The 22,388-nt window shown below is 31.6% G+C and overlaps 2 protein-coding genes across 2 annotated transcripts; both read right to left on the reverse strand.

The window, feature by feature from the left end:
* Positions 1 to 1,569: 1,569 nt before the first annotated feature.
* LOC123899129 (probable E3 ubiquitin-protein ligase WAVH2) lies at positions 1,570 to 5,209 on the reverse strand. The gene is made up of 3 exons (XM_045950195.1): positions 4,794 to 5,209; positions 4,245 to 4,364; positions 1,570 to 3,016 (listed from the first exon to the last, which is right to left on the reverse strand). Exons 1-3 carry the CDS (start codon positions 4,959 to 4,961, stop codon positions 1,625 to 1,627), a joined length of 1,680 nt encoding a protein of 559 aa, XP_045806151.1. The 5' UTR covers positions 4,962 to 5,209; the 3' UTR covers positions 1,570 to 1,624.
* A 6,870-nt stretch (positions 5,210 to 12,079) lies between these two features.
* On the reverse strand, positions 12,080 to 14,362 carry LOC123898273 (pentatricopeptide repeat-containing protein At1g09410, mitochondrial-like). Its single transcript, XM_045949187.1, has one exon. It carries the CDS (start codon positions 14,205 to 14,207, stop codon positions 12,246 to 12,248), a length of 1,962 nt encoding a protein of 653 aa, XP_045805143.1. The 5' UTR covers positions 14,208 to 14,362; the 3' UTR covers positions 12,080 to 12,245.
* Positions 14,363 to 22,388: the final 8,026 nt, after the last annotated feature.

Genomic DNA, 22,388 nt, shown 5'->3' on the forward strand with positions numbered 1-22,388 from the left:
TGCTCTCTTTCCCTCTCTGACTTTGGCATCGGAGCACCTGCAGGTACAATCCCCCTCCGTGAATCAGCTGCTCGACCCGCCGTCAACCACCTGCTAAACGGACTGTCAGCTGGCCATCTACCTGTTCTGATCAACGGTTAAGATCAACAACTTCACACATTTTAAAAATACATGCAGCATGCAAATAAATACAATGCACACATGACATGCATAACTTTTTTAAAAAACCCAAAATACATATAATTTAAATAACATTATGTTTTATAAAAATTTCAACACTTAAACTAAATTATGTAGTTTAAACTTTTAATACTTTTTCGAACACAATTAAACACTTCTAGATCAATATGATGATCCTTCGAACACCTCTTATGATCCAATAATCTATAAATAAGAACATCAGATATACATGTGTTAAGCGTCTTATATTGGATGTGTTAATATCTAGACATAAGTTTATAAGTAGAGATAATTGATTTTTTAAAATTGATTTTTTTTTTTTGAGCAACTTTTGTAAAATTTAATTAGACTTAGGCTCTGTTTGGTAAAATACAGCTATAAGCTAGCTTATAGATGATAAACTAGCTGATAGCTGAAAAGCTAGCTTATAGCTGATAGCTGAAAAGCTAGCTTATTGAAATTAAAGTTTTTGGTAACATTAACTTTTTAAATGATTGATAAATATAAAAAGACATAAAAGGACATTTATATGTAGTGGGTAGTTTTTGTTTTAGTGGGTAGTTTTTTATTTTATAAAAAATAATAAAATTAAATTAAAGGTTAAAAATGAAAAAAACTGTAAAAAGCTATAAGTTATAAGCTCAAACGCTACTTGAAATAGCATCTTAAAAAAAACTATAAGCTCGTGAGAAAAGCTTTTTACCAAATACTTTTATTTTTTTCAAACAAGCTTATAAGTTAGTCTAATAAGCTATAAGCTAGCTTATTGGACTTACCAAACACACCCTTAAATACTATCAAAGTTTATCCAAAAATTGTTGAGACACCTCTATAAAACGAATCGCATCACGCCCACGCCCACCCCCACCCCAACTCTCTGTTTTTTTTTCGTGAATTTTTGCGCTGCTATGCATTAAAACTTCATAATGTATTTTTTGCTGTTAAAAATAATATTTGAACTAGGAAAATTTCGACAAAAATGGAAATTTGGGGGAGAAAAAAGAGTCTTTGGGAGGGGGAGGAGGAGGAGGAGGAGGAGGAGGAGGGGGGCGAGAATTTTTGTTGTCATGTCTGGTCAAAGTAGCCCAACTACTTACCACAAAATAAGTTGCGACACTCTTACCACACGGTGACATTGAAATACTAGTCATACCCCCCAAACGATTTTGAAATACTAGGATTGAGTATTTCTCTTGTAGTCTTGTGCATCACATGCCAACCAAAAGTAGCAAAGATTAAGTGTAACTTCTACAAAATCACAGTGACTAAACACAAATCCAAACACACATTAAACCAAATTAAACCTTCACTAAAACATTCTTTTGAGTGGCGTGAAGAAATAATCTTGTGTGAGATGTATAATCTTTTCCAATTCTACTACAAAAAATATGACTAGTGGAAAGAACATAATAGCTTCACATAAATGAATACATTGGTTGGAATTTCAAAGTCTATAACCATGCAAATACTTAGCCCATCTTCTAGCCATATAAGGATCATGAAAATCCCAACTTTCAACACTACTATTCCTACCACCTATGTTTGTAGTGTTCATCATATCTCTCTCACTCTCACTATCTTCACCATTTTCTGAAACATCATCACATTTATGTTCATCTGCAAGACCAACAACACTTTCTCCTGTTCTTCTAACACACTCATCAATTTCACCTTCAATGTAACTATATTCTACATACACATGACTACAATCACCTAAGTCTAATACAATTCTTCTTTCTTCTCCGCCTCTTATCTCTCCGATTCTTATCACTCTTCCATTTCCGGCTTCCTCGCCTGCCCCGCATATTCTTAGTTGGATTTCCCTAACAATGCCTCCTAACATTTTGGCTAAAAACTCCTCAAACTCTTGCATGACGAATCCGCTTGAAGTTCCGAAGCCAAATCCTACGTGAAATCTATGAATTGGTGTAGATGGTAATTCCATGCATATAGCGTGGTATGGTCTTGTAGGGTTGTCTGATAGGTGCAGGATACAGGACTCGGGGTTCTTGTGCAATCGGTCTTCAAGTATTTTAATGCCTTTCTTCAACCCTTCGACTGGATCAGCTTGTCCCATGTAAAACAAACGGTCGATAACTTGAAGGGCAGTGCGTTTTCCGTATGTTGTCATTCGTCTTAATGGGAAGACACGAGCTGCGGCTGAGGAGTATGTGACAATGGCTAGACGGTCGATATGTCTGAGAGAGAAAACCACAAGAGCCATAGCTTGTTTGAGAAGCCTTAGGTGTGGTCCATTGGGACTAGCAACTAGGACTAAGTCGGTTGCTCGCTCGTGTGCGGGTTTTACAGAGAGATAAGCTCTATTGGAGGAGGGACACATGATATAAGGCGTTTGCATAGGTGGAGAATGTAACATTGATGAGGAGCTACAAGGACATGAGGCATGATTGGTCACTTGCAAAGCGGAATGGAAACTAGTTGGTGCATTACGTGGAATAGGTTCGAGAGAGAAACATAGCTTGGGAGTGTCGGGTGAGTCATTAGGCTCAACAGGATCATCATCATCATATCGAGCAGTACGCAGAACAGATCGGCGATGAACACGGAAGGTGGCAATAGAATCATCAAGGATTCTTAGAATGGGATCACTTTGGTTACTTGAAGCAAAAGAACCAGAAAGTGTGTTGTTAAGGTTGCGAGGGAGTTGAGTCCAATGGGCGCGGCAAATGGGACAGGTGACACTACCGTGACGGACGTTGGAAGAGATGCAGGCAAAATGAAATGCATGAGAACACTGAGCAGTGAATATAGCTTGGCCTGGACTGCTTCCCTTGCTGTGGTAACTCAAAGGATCTAAGCATATAGCACACAAACCCTGCAAAGTTACACAAAGCAGAAGAGTCAAGTATATTGAATAAATAACATATATCGTATATAAATTAATGATTTAGGTCATGTTTGGATAAATAGCATAACTAAGCGCTAATTGCATAAGCATGTATCGTATAAGTGCTTATGTATAAGGTATTTCTATCACAGAAGATAAAATAAAATGAAACTATTTCATAAGCTATTCTTGAGATTTATTGAAAATAAGCGGAAAACAATTGATAGATAAGTCGTAAGTTGTTTGCATAAGCTCTCCTAATCAGTCTCACAAGCACTTATGTCAATAGATAAGTTCAAATAAGTCAATCCAAAAAGACCGTTAATCAATCTTAACCAATCGATTGAAGTAGGAATCGATTGAAGTAGGAGAAGATGCAATTAAACTTTATGGACATTTAAAATGAGATTCCAATTCCACACTAAAGTGACAATAGATAGTGTGTTTCACAAAAGTTCACTCCCTTCATTAGGAAGCTACTGAACATGTACATAACTCCTTAATTTTTTCAGAAAGGTTTTCACAAAAATAGAAGGAAAAGTAAGGTCATGCATGTTGTGGAAGATGAAACTTCCTAATGTGGGGTCTTCATTAATAGTGAATTGATTCTTGGCTTCACTTATGCTTCATGTGCTGGCTTATTCACATGCCAGTATCCTCTATTCCCTACTTTGAAGTTCTAAACAAGTATAAGCCTATGTTTGGCATCACTGTGGGTATGTTCTGGCGTATCCACCATGATACCAAACATAGGCTAACTACCAAAATAATTGATTTAACTTTGTGTTGCCTGTGGTTTGCAACCGCAAAATAATGGATTTTGATATTTTGAAGTCTCCGCACGGCATCACAACTGCAATTTCGAATGCATCAGCCGCATTTTCCCATAATATAAAGGTTGGCGGCGATAAACACCATGTTGCCAAAAAGAAAAATTAAGTATCACATTGAAAAAAAAGTTCCAAGTGAAAAAGCAAAGACCTTCCAATAAGGCCAATCATTGAGGCACATTGGATTCTGAAGTAGCTAATAAAAGAAATCAAAGATAGGAAACCAAAAAAGAATAGATTACCAAAATGTGAAAAAAGTCAAGAAATACTTTTAACAGTGAAATTGTCTTTAATCCTAAACTTGTAAATTTGCTGAAAATATTAATACAAAATAAAAAAGCACTTATGGTGGTTTAACTTTGAAGTAATTACAACAAGTCAATTACCTTATTATGAAGCTCATTGTTGTTGATGTTATTAGTGATTATACTTGAATCAGTTTCTTCTATTATCTCCCCTGAGAAATTTTTTGTTGTAGATGGAGACACAAATGAGGAATTTGAGATCTGCAAAAAATAAGTTAAAAGCCAAAGTAAATGTCACATTCTTTTGTCACAAAATACCTCATATAGTAAATTAGAAATTGACTTCATCAGAAATTGAAAAACATAATCACAGTACTAATAGGATAGCCACATTAAATTCAACATTAACCCTCTAACCACTATAATCACTAAAACAAAAATACTATTAGAAAGAAAAAAAAAGGGAAATTTTGAACATTGAACATAATGGATTATAGGCTTTTATTGTTCGTAGACAAAATGAGAATTTATTACACATGAACTCAAATTTCTAAGAGATGAAAACCCAATTTAGAAAAATTGAAGATAATCCTAAAATGCAGGTAAAAATTGAAACTTTTTGCAAAATGGTAAAAACCCAAGAAGTAAAAAATGCATTTTTATTGAAGGAAAGTGAAAGTGTGTACATACATTAGTAGATAGGTTACAAGAAGTATCAATGGTGGTAACTGGATCCACCATTGATTTTGTTCTTGAGAATGAACCACATGCATATGAAGTTGCAACAACAACAACTTTCTTTGCTACTTCTCTTAGCTTTGATGATGTTGTTCTTCTTCCTCTTGAACTTTCTCTCATTCTCTCTCTAGTTTGTGTGTGTGAGTGACCCTTTGAGTTTGGGAATGAGAGGGTTTTGTATTTGTTGAGAGAGAGAGAGAGAGAGAGAGAGAGAGAGAGAGAGGAGAGAGTGTACGTGTGTGAGAGAGAGAGAGAGAGAGAGGAGACAAAGGGGTCTGCAGAAATCAGTAATGAGCAGGTTGTGTTACCATCGTTGGTGTTACTACTTTTTAAAGTGAGTATTATTGTTGTTATTGTGTTCTTTTTCTTTGTTCATCAAACACCACACACGCTTATATATAAGGCAAGTACATTTTACATTCATATGCTTTCAAACCACTGTCACAAATATACATTATTACCATCCAAGTTATTTTTGTGTTCACTCTTTGGTTTTCACAAGATTCTTTTTTAAGCTTTTTATCACCGGTTTAATCTAATTTGGGATCAGTTTTAATAGTGGTTTCAGTTCTCTTCAGTCGTAGTTGCGGAGATCAAACCGTAGTTCTACCAACTAAATTTAACGTCAATCATCGTTGAACCAACTAATAATTAGTTTCACAAGATTCTAAAGGTTCCGATAATTTATAATTTAGTGGAGAAATAAATAATATTTAATAGAAAATTATCTGTTGCCCTTTTATATTTTGTACATATTTAAGATTATGTGACTGTTGGTAACACATAGACTACATTTTGAAGCCTCTATCGTGATTTCTCAGCTTTGCAATATGTTTGGTTCACTTTTCCGAAATCGATTATGTCTTCCAAACTCAATTCTACAAGAACCTCCAAATCCTAGCTACAATGTTTTTGATTAGTCGATAGATTCATTCAAATTTTAAAGTATTATAATAAAATTACCGTGGTTTATTGTAGTTTTGTCGAATTAACTATAAATGTAAACATAGCTAGACTCTAATGAACATATCGGTCCAATTTTGTTACTACATGGTGGTTGGTTGTTGTAAGTTTAGTTAAGGTTGAATCAATCGGAGCCTTCGGAGGTACTCAAAATCTATATTTGTAATTGGATTTTGAATTACTAAGAAAAATTTAAATTCCTTCCCAAAAACAAAAAAGGCCGAAAAGAAGTACAGCGAGGAAAAAGCCACCCACGAGTCCGAGAAAAATAGGACCCAACACCCCACTAATCTCTATTAACTCCAGTACAAGATAGGTTGCATCTCCCACTTATAGAAGGAAGGAGCAGAGAGACTCGTGATTCTTATCCATAAACCACTTTCAAGATGAAAATTTCACCTTATCAACTAAAGTGTCGACCGAAACAGTTCCTCCACAAAAATTATTTGACTTGCTTATTGAAAACAAATGTTATATTTGGGATTATAATTTGATTGTTTTCTCTTGAAAGTTCAGCTAGGAAGTTTTCTATTTTTAAGTCATATACATACTTCCCTATTCTTGTGAGTATCACATTCAACATTCAATGGGCAATTGGGCATGGTAAATTTTAATTAGTCCACAGCATCAAAATCAATATTGTTTATTTCTATGTAAAATGCTAATATATATAATAATAAGAAGAAATAAAATTATAGGGCTCAGGATCATGAAATGAGGAGGGAGGAAGAGAGTGTAAGGACCAATGTGGACCTTTCCAAAGACAATGATATTATGGGACCATCCCACACCCAAACATTGTCAAATATTAGTTGCTTACAGCAATAGTGTGATCCCTCCACTTTGGACCACACTTATTTTCCTCCATTTTTCTCCTTCTCCCATTCATATATATATGTTTATTTGAAACAATTATGTATCAAGTGCAATGGATATAATAAATTAATAATGGTAAATTAACTTATTTAATTTAAGTGGTTAATAAATCCTCTTTAAAAATAAATCATTCGAGAGAATATAAATTTTATTCTTAAATAAAATAACTTTTTTTTATTAAATAGTACTTATTTCTTAGTCGAATTCCAAATTATTAAAACACTTTTAAAAATCAAACACGGTTAACACAAAATAAAAATGCATACACTAATTTTTTAAAAGATAATTTTTTTTATTTACCCATAAATCTAGATAGATTTAATAATCAATATATATATTTAATGATGATATATAATGATGATGAGCTTCCCTTAGATTTCCAAGTATTCAACCCCACCTTCTGCACAAGGAATAAGGACCACTAGTATGCACATTTGCATACTTATTTTCTTCATTTTCTCATTCATCACAACAATGAAAATTATATTTATTTTGTTGAAGGATTGAAAATGAAATGATAACCAAAAGTATAAGAGAGAGGGAAAAAAAATGAGGAATAAAGAAAAAGAAAAAAAGTCAAAAGGTTCAAAAGGGTGTTCCAAGAGGTGGGGAAATGACCGTTTTATTTTGAATTTAAAAAGTTTAGTAATCAATCTATGATAGCTTCTCCTCTTTAGCTCTTTTCCTTTTAGTTAATTAATTAATAAAAATAAATAACAAGGAAGAAACAAAAATAAAATAAATAAAAATGTATGTTATAGTTCATAAGGCCTAATTTAGCTGACAATGTCGATATTATTAAATTACTGTTCAATTTCAAACACAAAATTTTACAATTATGTTATGTGTATGTTTCAGTAGTTATTGTCACTTCGCCGTCCGCAAAGAAAAAACCAAGAATAGAAGAAGATGCATGTTATATGCAAAACCCAAAGGTAGCCCCCAAAGCATAGAGAGACAAGTGGGTTTGGCTATGATGCTTTTCTTACACTGCCTTTGTTCCATTTTCTCTTCATAAAATAAACACATGACTTTGTCAAAAAACATAAATAAAACACATGACTTACTATGGCCAAACGTATAGATCTCTTTATCTTTGTCCTTACTCCCTTTATAACCAATACATATTTTGGGTTAGTTATCAAATTAACTTTTATTTGTGGAAAAATTTGGAATACTTAGTTAATTAGATCAATAGTAATCTAGTTTTGAAAAACAACATATTATGTTTATTCAAGGGAATCTGAGTTTGAATTTCTTAAATAAGTTACAACTTCAATCGAATTTTGTGGATAGTAAAAACATGATTGAGTATATGAGACTTCATTAAATATGGCTAGCAAAATTAAGACTTTTTTTCTATGACATGCACGTAGCCAAAATGTTATAAAAAATGCATATTTGGCCAAAAATATGTTATAACTTATAAAAAAAAATGCATATTTGAAATTAATTTTCATTAACCTTTCAATTTATTATTTTTGGTATAAAAGAGGGCAAAACCTATATTCCAATATTATTTTTATATATATTTTTTTTAAAAAAACTACTTTATTTTGCATGGAATTTTAACTTTGTGTTCGTAAGTTTAAATAAGGAATTTTGTGTTTTTCTTGATTAAATTCTTTTGAATTTTTTTAAGAAGAAATTCCTTTGAATTTTAGAAATAAATAATCTATACTACTATTTAGTATTTATAACAAATCATAGATGTGTTATCAACTCTTAATTTTCTCATCAACTAAATCTTGAGCTCATATTTGAAAGAGCTTTGTTCAATTTTGAGTGAGGCATTTGATTCACTATAGTATGGTCATGATATAGTTTGAATTTTCTATATTATGAAATAGTAAAGTGAAAAAAAGAAGAATAATTTATGTGATCATATGTAAGGCATATTGTGAGTGAAAAATTAAAGATAAGTGAGGCAACTCAAAAGTGAATTATTCTGTGTAGTATGTGCTTTTGTGAGCTTATTGCTTTCTTTTCCTTCCCTTTGAACTGAAAAAGGATAAGTAGTCCTATAGATGATTGAACCCAAAATAGAAGTCTTAAATTGAATGTACTCTTGCCCTTGACCATCAAATTTTCTTTGCTTCTTCTCTTATATTTATTTATTTCTTTCCTTTATATTTATCTTTTTGTTGTCCTAAATTAAAGAAAGAGGGGCCCAAATTACCTACATATTATGTTAGGTTTTTTTTCTTTTCTTTTTGGAACGAGACATATTAGGTTAGGTTATGAGTGACCTATATCCTCATATGAAATTTGAATTCTATAACCATTCACTAAATTTTCAAAATAAATAAATTGCAACTGATATGCATTTTAAGTGTAAAAATTTATTACATTGTTATGCGCACATAGGTCGAACCTAAGTTTTGTAAAGCTCATTCTGGTTTTTAAGGGAATGAAGTCCGGTAACCTAGAGTTTGATCGTAAGGTAAATAAAATTTAGTTAATTTTTTTTTTTACCAGTAATCGAACTCAAATTCTCCCAAATAATTCGTTATAAAGAGAGTTTGTTAACCACTTGAGTCCAATATTTTAGTTTATATGATAAGCTTTAAATTAACTGTTTTAAAAGTGTGGTATGATTTTGTTACTCTTCTTAAAAGTTTTTTTTTTCCGTTCACCACCGGTTTAATCTGGTTCGGAGGTTAGTTCTGACATCAAGTTGTTCCAACCTCCTCCCAATTGCAGTTGTGGAGGATTGAACGGTGGTCTTTCCTACCAAGTTCAACGCTAATCACCACTAAACCAACTAACGATTTATTACTCTTCTTTAATCTAACATATTGGTGATATTATTATAAATGGTATTGAATAGATGTGTTACTTTCAAAGAAAATAAAAAAGCATCCAAAATTAAGCAAAATAAATAAAGTAACACTTCCCAAAATAAACTACAATAAATTTAAGAAATAGATTCCTGAATGCGGCACCTGAAGACAAAATTCAACATAATAGAAGGATTTAGAAGGGTTCTGAAATCACAATCTTCACCTAATTATTGGATTATTCTAGTTAACTAATAATGCAAAGTAGGTCACAATTTAAGCAAGCAATTAAGAAATCATCACACTAGGTCTAGGAAAAATGATTTTGATTAATTAGCAAGAACATATACCATGAATTTAGCAAATTTTTTGTCCATGAAACAACATTATCAAATTAATTTTTCTTGTCCATGAGTTAATTGGAATATTTAGGTAGAGGAACCTTTCGTTCACATGTTTCAACCTAGACATATAACAAGCAGACAAATGATAGAGAGCAAATAATCTTTAATTTGATGTCTACATGAGTTGTTCAAGGTTTTCAATCACCATACAATATGCTATTTTTAATGTATAGATTCAGTGTTAATGATTAAGCATATAGACATGCACAATCTGACTAATTTATCATGGCACCAAGTTTCCACCGCCGTTAGCGATGATGACTAATCTTCGTCAGGGAACTTGTGGGGTACACAAAGTGAATTCTCCCCTCCCAATCGAATTTTTTCCATACGCATGAGCAAGAAAACGAACCCCTGGCCACATGCTTAAGGGGACCAAAACCCTTACCACTTGGACTAATTTATTGTTGGTTATTTGGTTAACCCTTTAATATTTGGGGAACGAGATTCTGATAATTTGAAATTCATCAAGTAAAATATGGTAAAAAAATTGTTCCACACCTTGAATTATTTGTCGAGATATAGTTAAGGTAATTGTATAATAAAAGAATATTGTATGATAGTGTGAACTCAAATGGTTAATAAGCTTCTCCTATGATGAATCGTCCGGGAGAACTTGAGTACTATTCTTGGTGAAAATAATTATTGGTCAAACTTTACTTACCTCGCGATCAAACTTTGGATTACGACCCCCTTACCCTGAGAATCAGAGGTTAAAAACTAAAAAAAAAAGAAGTCAGTGTTTGAAAAAAATTATAACTTGATTTGTAATCACTTAGTACTTAAAAGAGCTTCTGAAAATAATATGACTATCCGTGTTAAATAGTATTTTGTTCCATATAATGTTATTTTAGTGAATTTTGGTTTACCCCTTTCATTAAACATATCATGTGATTATTCATGTCCGGGCACAAGTCAGCGTATTCAATGAGAACTAAAAGGATTAAATCTTCACATTACATATTAAAATTGCAGAAAGAAAATTAAAGAGGAGTAAACTAAAATTCACCAACCCATAAAGAAATAAAACTATGTTGTTTGTCCGAAGACACTAAACTTTCACGAGCTTATGCTAAAGATGACTTAAAGTAAAAGATCTGTCAAAATTTTAGATAAGTTCTTGAACATGATTCAAATTTGAAACTTTCCAAATTCAATTAGCTTATCAAAATATCAAAAGTGGATATTTTTCTTGAAAGCAAGTTGTACTAATAGAGCTAGAAAATGATAGATGCACCAAAGGAAAATAATGACAGTAGTGAGAACTTAGGGAATCTCTTCTTTGTGAAATGACATATGAGAAATTACTTGGTAATCCTCTTGCTTATCAAAAGAAGGAAAAGGGGAAAGTTTCCTTGTGTCCCCAGAAACTTGTTGCTTGCTAGGCTACAAAGATGAAATGTGTTTTGTTTTCTTGCTTCTATAGGTTGATTTGACCTGGTCAAATCCATGTTTTATAAGGGAGTTGAACTTATATTATTATATGCATTATATGTTTGTCTCTAATCTTATTTCAATATCGTGTCTTCTAACGAGTTGATCCAATTGATAAGAAATTAACTCATATTTTGCGAGGATGTCAATTCACGTCTCGTTATTAGTATAACTTCATTGCATGTAATATGTAAATAGTACTAAATACATCTGTCAACGTTCTCTGAACCTTGAAACTTGCACTAGACCTGATAAGCTCTCGGGATCCAACTCAGCTAAACTTTTTTGATATCATAAAGTTCATAACATGTTGCTGTCTTTGTCTTGTCAACGTTCTCTGAACCTTGAAGCTTGCACTCGACCTGGTAAGCTCTCGAGACCCAACTCGGCTAAACTTTTTTGATATCATAACATGTTGCCGTCTTTGTCCTTATCTTCTTTTTTAGTCAATGAATAGTCCTTCCTTAATACAAGCGCCTGATTTCATGGTGGTTGTTTAAGAGTCACAGTTTTGGCATTTTCTAATTGTTTTGACACAATGAAATCCTCACTTTTTGATAGTCTATTAATCATAATGTCATTAGATTTTTTAGTTATGATGGTCACTTCTGAATTTTTTTTGTGCCTACTTGGACCACAACATAAAGTGATAAAGATAAAGATAAAAGAAAGAAATAGTGATACCTTGCAACTTTTAGAAATTCCATGATTAGAATGGAATGGTAAATCATTTGTTCATTTGAAATTTATTTGGACTTTGTAACTTAACGGTAAGTAACACTTTCACTTTTAAACTTTTCACAGTTCTCTCTTCCAAAAACAAGAGTCTTCCTCCATTCCCAAAACACCCTCATGTAGTAATGGTATTCATAGTAATCCACTATTAAATGTACACTTGTTTGGGGAGATATATAAAATAACTATGGTTAGTCTTAAATTATTGGTAATTAATCTATAAGCAATAAGTTCTCTCCTGTACTAAAACACATTTCCTTCATCAGAGGTTGAAGATTTAGTTTCAACAATCTGTAAATTTCTTCAACTTGGGGATGAGATCTCTCCCCAACAAAAAATGTATGATTTTTCCCATTTACTTGTATTTGACTATATCCAGGAATTTTCTTCACATTCATCTCTCTCATTCTTTTCCTAACTTGTGCAAACTCATCCCATTGCCCTTCTGCAGCATATGTATTAGCTAGTAGTACATATCCGCCAGAACTATATGATTCTAACTCTAATAGCTTCTCACCTATGGAATTTGCTACTATACTATCCCCATGAAGTTTGCATGCACCAAGCAATGCTACAAGAACAGCTTCATCCCTCTCAGAAGGAGGGATAGAAGAAACTACATCCACGGCTTCGTTCACAAGCCCTGCTCGACCTAGAATGTCTACAAGGCAGGAATAGTGTTCCGCCTTAGGATTTAAATTATAAGTACCCTTAATTGATACAAACACTCTTCTACCTTGGTTGACAAGACCAGCATGACTACAAGCCGACAATAGTCCCACGAAGGTGACTTCGTCTGGCTTGGTTCCTGATACTAGCATTCGCGCAAATACCTGCAATGCATGATGACCGTGTCCATGATTTGCGTAGGCTACTATCATTGCAGTCCATGACACTAAATCTTTTGATTTTAGTAGCTCAAAAACAAGTATAGAAGAGCAAAGATCCCCACTTTTGGAATACAAAGTAATAAGAGAATTTGCAAGCCAAATGTCTTGCTCAAACCCTAGAGATATGGCCATAGCATGAGCTTGAATGATCTCCGCCATGCCATCACAGGAAGTGATTACACTGGTCATTGTGGTTTCATTGGGTCTAATGCAAGATCTGAGCATCAAAACAAAGAGCCTTAAGGCTTCCCCTAAATCACCATTCCTTGAATAACCATTGATCATAGTGTTCCAAGTCACAACATTCTTCTCGGGCATCGAGTTGAAAATCTCGCGAGCTTCGTCCACTAGCTCCTCATCCACATATGCTGCGATCATTGCAGCCCAAGCAGCAATGTCTTTATAAGGCATGCGATCAAAATACTTCCTCGCAGACCCAATCATCTTATTTCGCGCCAAACCCGAAACCATAGCCGTCCACGAAACATGATTCCTCTCCGGCATTGATTCAAACAAATGTAAAGCCTCATTAACTCTATTGGCACTCAAACAACCCGAGATCATGACATTCCAAGAACGAACATTCCTTTTAGGCATTTCAAGGAAGAGCTTATAAGCCTCATTGAATTCACCACTATCAATATACGACTTGACCATAGCTGTCCAAGCTACGGTATTCTTTTCCGGCATACGATCAAAAAACCACCTAGCACGATCAATCAACCCATTGCGAGCAAAACCCAAAACCATTGTAGTCCACGACACCACATTTTTCTCAGGCATTTTATCAAACAAACACAAAGCTTCCTCAATTCTCCCACTACTAAAATACCCAGAAATCAAACTTGTCCATGAAAACACATTTCTTTCAGTCATATTATCAAACACCTTACGAGCATCGTTCAAGCGACCAGCTTTCACATACCCATCAATCATTGCGGATTCAGCAACAATGTCTCTATGGGGTATTGCTTTAAATATCTTTTCAGCTTCATATAAGTCCTTATTCTTAAGATAAACAGTAATCATGGAGTTATAAGAAACAGTGTCTCGGTGAGGCATTTCATCGAACACTTTCCTTGCTTCTTTGAACTTGCCGCGGCGACCCAGAAACGTTATATCAGCATTGCGTTTGTGAACTTCAGAATTATGTGTTTTGAGTAAAGATTTTTCAGGTTTGGTGGAAATTGAGGCTTTTAAATGTTTTAGGAAACGAAACTTAGTTTGAAACTGTGAAATTATGCGATGATGGCGAAAGTAACAGACATTCATGTGGATCATCATGTCTTTGACCAACTTATGTGGCACTTATGAAGTCATATCATAGTCCACGTGTATTTTATATGATAATTAAAGAGTTTTTTTTTTCTCTTAGGAGTTAGGATTAACCTAAATTCCTTTATGTTTCGTTCTATGGTGAAAAAAAAATTAATTTTAGGTAAAAATGAGTTGAATGTAAAGTGGATTGTATTTACTATTTAGATATATTGAAGTAAATAAAGAGTTGTGTTTTTTAGATAACACACTCATCTGCTTATTTCTCTGCATAACAATCAGTAAATATACAACTTGTTTTCCTAAAATTGTGCTAACAAATCCCTATGATTAGTCCTACAATAAAACTGCCAGCTATGCTAATTAATTGAAGGAAAATTCTATGGTACATTCCTTACTTGGAATGTTTTGATACATTCCAAATCTGACCAATGAGATGAAGTGTTGACTAACTTTGAATTATATAGTACAACAATATATATGGTACTTATCATGTATCCTTACATCTATTAATATTTCAACTAAGTCCCTGACATATTAAAAATTTCAAAATTACCTCAATGTTTAAATTGTTTTTAATTTTAATTGTGATTTGTGATTGTAAATCAATTAAAACAAAATTACAACTAAAGTTAAATCAAAAAACAAAATATCACAAAATCATATCGTTCTTTTCTTTTCTTTAATGCAAACATCATGATTTACAACTTCTGAACTTTCATTCATCACCAAAAAAAAAAAGTCCAAATGGCTTCTTCCATTCATATTCCAAAAAAAAAAAAAAAAAACCTTGTCTTCTTCCATCACCAACAAAAGAATATTTCTTCATCCTCATCCTGATTGATTGGATCTGATATTAAAGGAAGTTCATGATGTAGATCTAATAATTAAGCTTATTGATGGAAAAAACGTAAAAGAAAGTTACAAAAATTAATACATTTGAGTTTATTATAATAGATCTAGATTTAAAGTTGTGAAATAAGAACGAACATACGATACCACTTCATCAACAAATCAAATGCAACAACGTTTGGATAACTGCTGAGTAGTTTTCAAGCTTTTGAAAAATATGATTTTAGATTTTTTATTTTAGACCATTTGAATCAAAATTAAAATCATAAATGTATTGTAAATGATTTTTGTGATGCTTCTGGGTAATTAATTGTTATTTTCGATGTTTAAATGGACCTGAAATCGTCGGGTTAAAGCTTGGGATCGCGGGTCTGAAACCGGGTCGGAGTGACCCGGCTGGAGGTTGAAGGTGATGTTAAATATTTCTATCAGTTGTATATATAATAAATACCGCAAACAATATTAATATATGTACACTTGGCCGAGCGGTTCTCCTGTTTGGCAATTGCTACCATGTCCTGCGATCGATTCCCTATTGCCACATTTTTTGAATTAATTTTTTTTAAATAGCCTTCAAACTACAGGAAAGAAAAAAAAATCGTAACAAGGGTTTCAAACCCAAGACCTTTAGAAATTGGCAAATAACTCAATTAATTGAAGTTACAATTTTTAAGAAACCTTTTTGTTATGATTAATAAAGAAAATTAATTAAAGGTTTCTTTTTATTAAATATTTTTTAAAAACACATTTTTTATTCTTGAAAAAAAATTAAAAATAAAAACGAAAAGTCTCAATTATAAGATTGATTTGATTGATTAAAAAAATATTTTAAATTGGTAAAAGGAATATTTAATTGCTTAATGTTTATGCAATTTAATTATCCATCTACATCTAATATAATAAAATCAATTACTACCAACTTTACTAATTTATCCTTAATAATTTTAACTACGTTTCAAGTTTTATATTGTAATTTTACTAAAAAAAAATATATAAAGAATATAAGATCAATACAACAAAAAAGTGATATGCTTAAAAATAGGAATAAAACATATTATAAATAAGTCGGGATTCGTTGACATCAACTAGTTTGACATCAAATGTTACGCATCTCAATAATGTTTTAACCGATATAAATTTTATAAAACTATTTAAAAAAAATATAATATAAATACAATAAAAAAGATGACATGCTTAAAAATATGAATAAAACATAATGTTTGGTCTAGTGGTGAGGGTAGTATGTAGAGCTGTCAAAGGGGCCGGCCTGGAGGGGCCCGGACAAATAAATGGGTTGGCCTAGCCCGGCCCGATAACTTCATGGCCCGACCTGCTTAGCCCGGCCTGATAAGCAAAAGCCTACATGGCCCGATGGGCTGGCCCACAAATTTTCATAGTATTTTTTTTTTTGAAAAAAAAAAACATATTCTACTAAATTTAAGTTATATTTCTCAACTAAATCTTCAAGAAGGTAATTCGTATCCCTATATTTTCTCACATAATCTCCCAAACAACAATATCTTCCTCTTTATCGTCATCAAACAAACAAACAAATCTCTAACAAATAATCTCATTCTAATCCAATAAGTTTTTTGTCATATTATTATTATTACTACAAAAAAAAATCCAAGTTTTATATCTTTCATTCATCCATTGTAATTTAAGTAAAAAAAAAAATATAGAAAGAATATAAAATAAATACAATAAAAAGATGATAGACTTATAATAAACATATTCCAAGTTTTATATCTTGCGTTGTAATTGCACACAAAAAATTAAAAAAAATATAAAAAGATGATATGCTTAAAAATAGGAATAAAACAGTATAGATAGGAATAAAACACAAATAATAACAATAAAACAACAACAAAAAATTTAAAAAATTATATATGAATTTATGCATAAAAATAGGACCAAAATTATATATGAAGCCCCGCCCGTGTAAAAGGATAGGGATAATGGGCCGGCCCAATAGCCCGACCCTTTTTGACAGCTCTAGTAGTATGTTATCGGTCGTAGGTTCGATCTCCAGTTCATTGTAAACCAAAAATAATAAAACATATCATAGATATAAACAAAACAATCTATACGCATAAAATTTCCCTAAAGAATAAATCTATTACCAAATTTACTAATTTGTTCTTATCCATTTTAATAATATTACAAATTTTGAATCATTGTAATTTTACAAAAAAAAACAACCTACAACACAAATATATAAAGAATAAAATAAATACAACAATGGTTCAAAAAAAAAAAAAAATACAACAAGAAGATTATATATTAATTTACGCATAAAAATATGAACAAAACAGAAATAATAAAAAAATTATAGAAAGTTTAGTCAATAGAAAAAATTATAGAAAGAATAAGATGAATACAACAAAAATAATATATTCGTTAAAAAAAAAGTAGTATATATTTAGTCACAAAAAAAAATGGTATATATGAATCTATGCATAAAAATAACACAATAATTTCACTTCTATTTTAACAATATTATATAACAATTTTTTAAATATTTTATTTCAAATAAATTTATACCTTAATATAATGACAAACTTAAATATCGAATAAAAGTCAATAGACCCGTGTGAATGCTTCGCACGAGTTTGTTAACTAGTTATAAATTAAATGTCAATATGAGATTTTTTTTATAAGCGTCAACATGAGATATATAATTTTAATCGATTAGAGAGTAGCCGCAACATCTTTAATTATGTAAAATTATTCTGAAGCACTGTTGATTGTGATTTTCGACCGGTAGTTATAACCCGGTTGAAGTTAATTACTTAAAATTATTCAAATAAAATAAAATTTTAAAATAACTTACTATTTGACTTAAGATTATACTCCGATTTAACTTAAACACTATTAATCCTAGTATTTGACTGAGGGTTAAACTCCAATTGAGGTTAATGATTTAAATTTTTTATAAATAAAGTAATATTTAAAAATAGAATATAATTTGACTTAAGATTATAGCTTGATTTTTTTTTTTTTGATAAGCAAGATTATAGCTTGATTAAACTAAAGCACTATTAACTCGAGTATTTGACTGAGGATTGTACTTCTATTCTACTAAAGCACTATTAACCCTAGTTTTTGACTAAAGGTAAAACTCTGGTTGAAGTTAATGACTTTAAAATTACATAAATAAAGTAAAATTTAAAAATAAAGTATAATTTGACTTAAGATTATATGTCGGTACATTTGAAGCACTATTAATCCTAATGTTTGATTGAAGATTATAATGCGGATCAATTGAAGCACTATTAACCTTAGTCTTTGATTGCGTGTGTTTACTCCGTGTGAAGCTAATAACATAAAAATTATAAAAAAAAATTAAAATTTAAAAATAAAGCATAATTTGACTGAAGATTGTACTTCTGTTCTACTGAAGCACTATTAACCCTAGTTTTTGACTAAAGGTAATACTCTGGTTGAAGTTAATGACTTTAAAATTACATAAATAAAGTAAAATTTAAAAATAAAGTATAATTTGACTTAAGATTATACGTTGGTACATTTGAAGCACTATTAATCCTAATGTTTGATTGAAGATTATATTGCGGTTCAATTGAAGCACTATTAACCCTAGTATTTGATTGCGTGTGTTTACTCCGTGTGAAGCTAATAAAGTAAAAATTATAAAAATAAATTAAAATTTAAAAATAAAGCATAATTTGAATTAAGATTATACTCTGTTTCAACTGAAACACTATTAACCTTATTATTTGACTAAAAATTGTACTCCGGTTCAACTAAAGCACTACTAACCCCAATCTTTAATTAAGTGTTTTACTCCGGTAGAAGTTAATGACTTAAAAATTATAAAAATAACTGAAAATTTTAAAATAAAGTATAATTAGGCTTAAGATTATACTCCAATTCAAATGAAGCACCGTTAACTATACTATTTATCTGAAAGATTATACTCAAGTTCAAATGAAGTACTATTAACCCTAACGGGTTATACTCTAGTTGAAGGTAATGACTTAAAAATTATAAAAAGTAATCAAATAATTTTAATTCATATAATAAAAATTATTACATCAACCAAAAAAAAAAATTACAGCATGATAAACCAAAATATATAATTAGGGAGTGCAACAAATAACATGAAAGTATCATAGCTCAGCGGTTAAGTCTTTATTTATGGCTCGTTGGTAGTGTGTTCGAATCCTGTGTATGTGTCTTTTATATTTTTTTTAGTTTTTCTGTATTTTCAAGGCTGTGTGTTTATATGAAATTCAGTATTTTTCACAAAAAGTTGGAGAAAATGGTACTCGAACCCACGACGTGATGACAATAGATTAAAGTCTCAACCACTACGACACATTAGCAAGTTGTGATTATTTGTGCGTTATATGATATTTATAAAACAAGTGTTGATAAAAATATATTAAACCAGCCTTCATCTTCAACCTTCAGCCGGGTAGATGCGACCCGGTTTCATACCCGCGATTTTTATCGTAAAACCCGACGGTTTCTGGTCATTTAAACGTCGAGAATAACGATTAATTACCCAGAAACATCACAAAAACGATTTGGAATATATTTATGACTTTAATTTTGATTTAAATGATCTAAAACAAAATACCTAAACTTAAAATTTTTAGAAACTTCAAAACGAGATCTTGCCACCGCCGCATATTCCACCACTAATACTACTCGATTTAGATGAATCAAATCCATTAATACTACTCGATTTTATTACTCTGTTTCAAAATCTTATGAGTTTGATAAAATTTTCTGAAAACAATGAATTCTAATATTGAAATTTTGAGTTTGAAATCTTATGGGTTTAAGATTTTCTGGTATTATACAGCAAAATTGAATAGAAAGAAATGATATATAGCAAAGTTGGGTGTTGAGGTTTGATTTATTTAAGATTTTGCTTGGTGTTAAGGTGCTAGTTTATGTAATTGTAGTAGATTTTTTGTTACCTGCTTGTTTTTCTCCTGTGTATATTGTATCGCTGCTTCTAAAAGAAAACAATTACAATATATACTTAATATTAATATTAACTTAATGAAGGACTGATCTGCAATAAATTAAAGTTTCATAAGGTTCACCATGGACTTGCGCTGATGTGGTATAAGTTAATATTCTATTGGTCAATTAAATGGACTGCACCAAAACAGTCCAAAACCGGAATGCACCATAGAAGCTCCCTTAATTGAATACAATCAGATTAAAATATTCTCATTGGTAAAAGTAAGTTGAATAAATTTTAGTATCAAAATCACGTTTAAATTCAAAAGCTATAGATCATAGTTGAGTTAGCATCAATTTTGAAAACAAAATCAAATATTACTCGAGAGCAACAAAACATGTCAAAATTAATTTAAACCTCCATAATCAAGTCTGAAGGCTCAAAAGCTGGAACTAAACATAAACATGTGTTTTTTGTGAGATAAAAATAAGTCTTCACTTTTTTTTTTCCTCATTAGGTTCTCTCTATTGGAGATAAATCTAATCAAGACACTAAACATTAAAGTGAGCATTTCTTTCAACCAAAATTCGAGTATTGATTCGTCACATTGTGAAGTCTAGCTCTTCCATTGAGTCTAACTCTTTCATCGGACCTATCTCTGTTGGTAATTTTCTAATTCTTTTATAAAATTAATAAAAATTAAATTCTTAAATTCAATAGAGAAAGAACAATTCTTACCTACCATTACCTCTCAACCAAATAATCTTACTTTAATGAACATTTCCTCCCTTAAAAGCAAGTATTTATTTTTGCGCCCCTTACATTTTTTCTCACCCTCTCTAAAATTATAAAAATATCTTTTCCACTACTTAACTTGTGAATACCCCTTTACCCGTGGAACTCTCATAATTTTACACCATTCACTACTTAAGTAGAGACCCGCGTTTTCTACTTAACTAGCTAACAACCAAATTTTTAGGATTTTATAGTGTTCACTACTTAACTCGCTAACACCCCATATACATGAAACTTCAGGATGATACACGTCCACCTTCTAGAAAGGTGAAACTTGTTTTTTACCGAAACAATTTTGTATTTTTAAATTATTTATGATTTTCTAGATATTGATGTTCCTGAAGATTCTTTAGCTGATGTAAAGTTAGACATTTCTTGAGCTGATTTGGACGGTAAAATCCTGAATTTTAATGTATAGTGGGTGTTTGTATGATAAGTAGAGAACAACTACTTAATTAGTGAATGGTGTGAAATCCTAAAATTTCATGTATAGATGATGTTATCTAGTTCAGTAGAGAACTGCGTAAAAGTCTAAAAATTTCATATGTTGGAGATGTTAGCTAGTTAAGTAGCGAACACAGTTCTCCATTTAGATATCAGACAATGTTTATCCCAATCTTCTAGTTTTTACAACATCCGCTACTAGTGGAAGAGATAAAACTGAAAAAGCAAGAGGCGCACAAGAAGAACAGAGGACGCGAAAAGAAAATCTCTTGAACTAAAGAGTTTTCAGCCCAAAATAAAACTAACCAATCCCAAATGGGCCAAATTTGTCTTAACTTACAACGGCACAATCTAGTCCAAGTCCAACTTGACAGCTCAAGATTCACATGATCAAAATGGGTTCCACCATCATGTAATGAGTAATGACAGTTCACAAAAGTGTTGCTACTTTGTACCTACCATTTAGTGCTGAGTTATTTATCTTTTTCTGTGATTGTTCCTCCAATTGGGCAACAAAGGATTAGAAGCTGGACCCTACCAAATTATGTCATGCACATGATGCCTCGTGTACTTCAAGCTACCTCACTTCTAGTCTTCTACTTTTTCTCTATCTGTCCATTTTGTAGTACTAACATTTTTTAACCATTTCCTACCATACCTTCCTCTATTTATAACTTAAAAATGCATTGTCGGTAGCTAACTATTCATTGATAATTGATTTCATACCTCTTTAAGCTCAATAATTACAAGTCTACAATCAACAAACCAACATAACTTTAGCTGCTAAAGTTGCATCTACATGACATATCTTCATTCTTACTACCCTCCATAAGGACTTTTTAACTTGTAGATAAGTAAAATTCACCATATACCTAATTTATAAACAAAATAGTTGGAATATCAAAGTTACAATATGTCATCTCGACCATATAATTAGATTCGACATGTGAGACCAGTAACTGTGTGACGCAATTACTGCAAATAGTCTAATTCTATTGTATACATGTACTGAACAATGAACGCGATAGATCAACGCGAGTTCTATCGACTAGTTTCAAACAAAAAATATAAACAAATTTAAGAAGAGATTGATGATGGGTTAAAAAATGTTATTGCACCAAGTATTTACTTACATATTAGCAAAAGAATGCTGCAGCAAC

The sequence above is a fragment of the Trifolium pratense genome, linkage group LG7 (genome assembly GCF_020283565.1).
Source record: "Trifolium pratense cultivar HEN17-A07 linkage group LG7, ARS_RC_1.1, whole genome shotgun sequence".
Lineage (NCBI taxonomy): Eukaryota > Viridiplantae > Streptophyta > Magnoliopsida > Fabales > Fabaceae > Trifolium > Trifolium pratense.